This window comes from Montipora capricornis, chromosome 10 (genome assembly GCF_036669925.1).
Source record: "Montipora capricornis isolate CH-2021 chromosome 10, ASM3666992v2, whole genome shotgun sequence".
Classification (NCBI taxonomy): domain Eukaryota; kingdom Metazoa; phylum Cnidaria; class Anthozoa; order Scleractinia; family Acroporidae; genus Montipora; species Montipora capricornis.
The window spans coordinates 12,824,377-12,829,376 of record NC_090892.1 but is presented as its reverse complement, the minus strand read 5'-3'; the positions used below and the strand labels follow the sequence as shown (position 1 = coordinate 12,829,376).

General features: G+C 40.3%; 1 protein-coding gene across 2 annotated transcripts in view; it reads left to right on the top strand.

Annotated features, from left to right (window-relative positions):
- Positions 1–5,000, top strand: part of LOC138021902 (voltage-dependent calcium channel type A subunit alpha-1-like) — a 79,319-nt gene that overhangs the window by 29,217 nt on the left and 45,102 nt on the right. For both annotated transcript variants that reach the window (XM_068868924.1, XM_068868925.1), the window contains exons 15-18: positions 636–708; positions 2,303–2,426; positions 4,067–4,334; positions 4,863–4,896. In XM_068868924.1, coding sequence (XP_068725025.1) covers positions 636–708; positions 2,303–2,426; positions 4,067–4,334; positions 4,863–4,896 — 499 coding nt within the window. The remainder of the gene's footprint in view (positions 1–635; positions 709–2,302; positions 2,427–4,066; positions 4,335–4,862; positions 4,897–5,000) is intronic.

The following is a 5,000-nucleotide window of genomic DNA, read 5'->3' as shown; positions in this document are numbered from 1 at the left end:
GTGCATTTCAAGAGAATGAACAAAAAATGACCAAGAGCGTGGTCTTAGATGTTAATGTTCTCTGCACTTTAAAGAAGCTAAGTTTATTAACAAGTTAAAGCTAAGTTCAGTATGGATACATTGGGAGTCTTAAAAGCGAGTCAAACGTGATAAATGTCAAGAAGTAGATGTTTTCCTCAATCTAAAAAAATTATCCCCGACTTAGCCAGATTTCTGAAGTCCCGTTTAAAACAACTTGATCAGTACGCAGCTATCACAATGGCTCTCTTGATACACAAACCAATAGCCACAAAAGTATGCAACGGATATTATTATTGTTATTTTTATTATTATTATTATTATTATTATTATTATTATTATTACTGTTATTCTTATTACTGTTGTTATTATTATTATTATTGTTGTTGTTGTTATTATAGTCAAGCTATCTCTAAATGCTGTTGTAACGTACCATGCAAACGCAAAGATAAATTCCTTAATGAAGATGGACAGAAACGCAGTATCCACTTCACTAACATACCGTTCTATTGAGTAAATAATTTATATATTTATGACTCGCTTACGGCTCGGTAGTGTCAATTACAATAACCCCTTATATTGTAGCTAACACTTATGATCCTATAATTCATTGATAGGTTTAGTGAGCGCCCCGACGCTAATCGAACAAACTTCGATAATTTTCTCAAAGCAATGTTGGCGGTTTTTCAGGTGAGTACGGTTTTCTGTCAAAAGGGAATTTAACCACCGAAAAATGGCAATAGGAATGAAAACAGCAAACATCTACTTATTTAATGAGAAAAACAACGGATTGAAGCTAGCCAGCATAACAGGCGCTTTAATCTTATGAGTCACGGTTTGCGCTCGCATCGCGATTGCCCGGGCTCGCGTCGCGATTGCCCTCGCTGGCTCAAAAATAAAAAAAAAATAGCGTCCGTTATGTAGGCCAGATTGAAGTATGAAATAAACGCTGATTATTCTTTGATTACACCTGACGTCACGGGGCTCTGGAAAGAACAATGGCGAAAAAGTCTTTTGGGAATTTGACTCTATTATTATGCAAAAATTGAGTTACATTTTTGTATTGTTTTGGGCATTAATATAGCCGTCTCGAATGCATCATAAGCCGTGTTCACACTAAACGTTGATTATAATCAACTGAAGTATATTATTCAGGCTATCATTATTCAATTATGGTTCTGTTTACATCTGCGAAAATGCAACTACAACAGGCAGGGTAACCCCGCAGTGTGAGACAAAATGGCGCCGTATCGCGCGGCTGCCACGACGATCATCACCATGCTTGAGGCGAGAAGAAAACCAAAGATGGCTTCCGAGATGAGAATAGAAGACAAATCCTAATCTTCGCTCCATGAAGCGAATACTAAGAAGTTTCGTCTGCTCATACCATCACGTGTTCGCCATTCTGTTAACGTTCAAGTACGCACTGTAATTACTTCAAACAACCGTAATTATAATCCAATTATAACCACGTACTGTAATTGGTTGATTTGAACCCATTCGAAACTTAATTGGATTATAATTCGATCATAATCGAGGCCTAATGTGAACACGGCTGTATTCGTGGTTGTACTGAAAGAGATGTTACATGTTAATCTTGGCTGTTGACTCGGGGATACTCGGAAAGTTTCGAGTCTCCTATAGCTCAAAGGTAGAGCTGCATCCGAACTCGCAATCGGAAGGTCGTCGGGTCGTTACTTGCAAAGGAGGACTCGGATTCTTTCCGAGTATCCCCGAGTCAACATCCTGAAATAAATTTCTTTATAATATTCATTATCATCATCGTCATAAGAAGTAGAAGAAGTGAGATTTTCTTTAGTCTGTAGCCCTAATTGGGGGAAGTAGTAACTAGAACTTAATCAAATTAAATCACTAAAATGAAATCAACGGGGGAATCCCAGAGTTACCGGAGGAAACCTCTCGGATCAGAAAAAAACCCAAGGAAATGCAACCAACAAAGTGAAACTGCATATGAGGATAGAGACGAATGCTCTGCTGATGTTCTACCCAATTCATAAGCTTAGAATGCATCTCGATATTCTTATATACTATATAGCCTGCGAAAAGTGGAGGCGAACGGTGCGGCCGCGAGACGCGAGACTCGTCGGCGCGCTTCGTCCCCCAGGTAGTCCGCAAACTCGCTCGCGCGCCAAAACGAAAAGAAAGAGAGTAGTGTTTGAGTTAGAAAGCCAAACTCCAGAGCCTGCTCGCCAGGTATTCATACTCAACCATTGCTCATACATCAACCAATATAATCGAAACAACATTATTTTAATCTCTTTAGATTATGACGGGCGAAGATTGGAATACCGTGATGAACGACGGGATCGTTGCATCCGGAGGGGCTCACACAATAGGCGGAATGTTGTCCTCACTTTATTTCGTCTCTCTTGTGATCCTGGGAAATTGTATCCTTTAAGCAATGAAAAATGGTCAACAAAATAGCGATGATGGTGAAACGTGCCTGTTTCAGCTTTAGTATTTGTAACACCATACCACATCGTTTTGCACTAAGGCGCAACAGACGCGTTATTGTTCCTGATTTAAGGTCTTTTATTGAAAAATTGAGAACGGTTAGCTAGTGTTAAATCAAGTTCTATTGTTCAGTGTTCCCTTAGGGAACACCAAAGAGTTGACACTAGAGTAGTTTCAACACTAGTGTTACACTATTTCTCTCAAGTGTGACCGCAACCATTGTGTTTTATCCAACCTGACAGACAGACAGACAGACAGACAGACAGTTTTTCTCTAAAACATAAACAGGTTTACAGAGAAGTATAATGAAGACTTAATGAGAGAAGGGCAAAAATAGTTAAACTAATACCTTGCCCTAACAGTTGGAAACATATAAAAATTACGTAATTAATTAAGTGGATACAAAAGAATAAAGCAAAAATATAACTAGCCATTAAGCTCCACGGAGCTACGAAAATACACGGCCATCTTTCCTGACCGCTGACCGGTCCAACCTGCAATTCGGGATGCCATGTATTTTATTAATAACCTATCTAACTATCTATCTATCTATCTATCGATCTATCTATCTATCTATTTATCTATCTATCTATCTACAGTGCTTATCATAACAGTTTCTAAGGCCATATAAATAATAGCCTAACTCCGAAAATAGGCTCAAGTAGGGTAATTTACCACTGGTGATCCAGTGTCGTGGTCAAGTTATCTGAGAATGCCGCTAGTGATTGGTTTGATCTTTGTCTTGTTCCTGGAATCGAACTGCGATTTTAGGGAGCTTTAGCAACGACGACTGGAACGGCAACGAGAACGTCATACAAATACAAATCCGCGTTATTGTAATTACTTCGCAAATATTCCAAGCTTTTTGACATGACATTGGTGTGGCAGTCCCTCAAGAATGAATCCGATATGAGTCACGCTTAATTAAGGGGAGAAAATGAAAATTTATCTCCAGGCACTGACGTTCTGTGGAAGGCGCGGTGGCCTAACGGTCAGCGCGCTGGACTCCGGATCGAGCGGTCCGGTTTCGAGCCCTGGCCGGGTCATTGTATTGTGTTCACTTACACAGCGCCTCTCACAGTGCCTCTCTCCATCCCAGGTGTATAAATGGGTACTGGCAAATTTAATGCTGGGAGCAACCCTGCGATGGACTAGCATCCCATCCAGGCGGGAGTAGAAATACTCCTAGTCGCTTCATGCTACAGTAACCGGAGATAGGCGCCGGCCTGATGGGCCACTAGGCTCGAAGCAGACTTTACTGACGTCCTCCATAAAACCTCAAATTTGGCTATTTTACGTCGTTGTTTTGCTGATGATGGCAAAGAAATGGACAAAAATGAACACCGCACGTGTGCAGAGCTACTGTTTTGCCCACTATATATGCAAATTTGAGGCATTCTCGTTGCCGTCGCCGTTGTCGTTGCTTAAGCTCCCTTTTATCGATCCTCGTCACGGATCGATAGTGGTTGCGGTCGTTAAGAGTATCGTGGCCCTTGAGACGAAAATGGGTTCAATTTCCCACGACGTCTTTTTTTTCCTCTGTTTTGAAACTCCTTAACAATAGTCAACTCAGATACATTACTAAACGTATTTTTAGCTATCGCAGTGGATAACTTAGCAAACGCGCAAGCTGTGACGCAAGACGAGAAAGAAGAACAGAGAATTATTGAAGCAATGAGGAGAAAAAGACTGGAAAGAAACAAAACTCATGGCTGGGCAAAAGTCCGACAAATTCCTGTTATTATGGCAATAAAGAACATTAATCAACACAAAAATGATCATGATAATCCATTTCGCAACATGAAGCCCGTGTACCCATCCGTAGATCACGTGTCACCGAGGTAAGTTGTATCCTCTTCTCTGCTAAGACTTGTAATGAACATCACAACTATGAACCATACTTTTGCAGCAAAACGCAGTTTAAATGTATGACTTTTTCATAGATTCTGAAATTCCTATATCCCCCTCCCGCATCCAGGAACAAGCAATATACCATTTTACATCTGTATCCTGGTCTCTGAATAAAAAGATAGGCTGGAGTTGATTTTGACTCGAGCATGCATGAAAAGCCCGCCGTTTGTCATTTGCCGTTTGAATAATGCTGAATCCAATGTCTCTGTTTACTTCACTAATCACTTATGAATTAATCAGCTGGGCTAGTTTCTTCTGCTTTTGTCTTCATTCCGAAGAAAGTAAGGAGAGACCTATCCATGAAAACTTACTCGAGTAAATTGGGCTTAAAACTAGGCATCGAATGAATACACGAAGCAATTGGCAGAATGAAGCCAGTATCATTATGGCCGGTGGATTACAATGACATGTTGTCCATAGGTGAATTGTCCAACTTTTTGAACTTTTGTTTGTTTTAGGGGAGCACGGTGGAACAAGAAGTCTGCAGTAAGGGTTAGTTGTTATAATTTATTTATCTGTTAAGTATCATTTAAATCAACAGTTTTCTCGTTAAAGAGACTTCAAGATCTTCGACGGCGACGTCGACGATTACAACT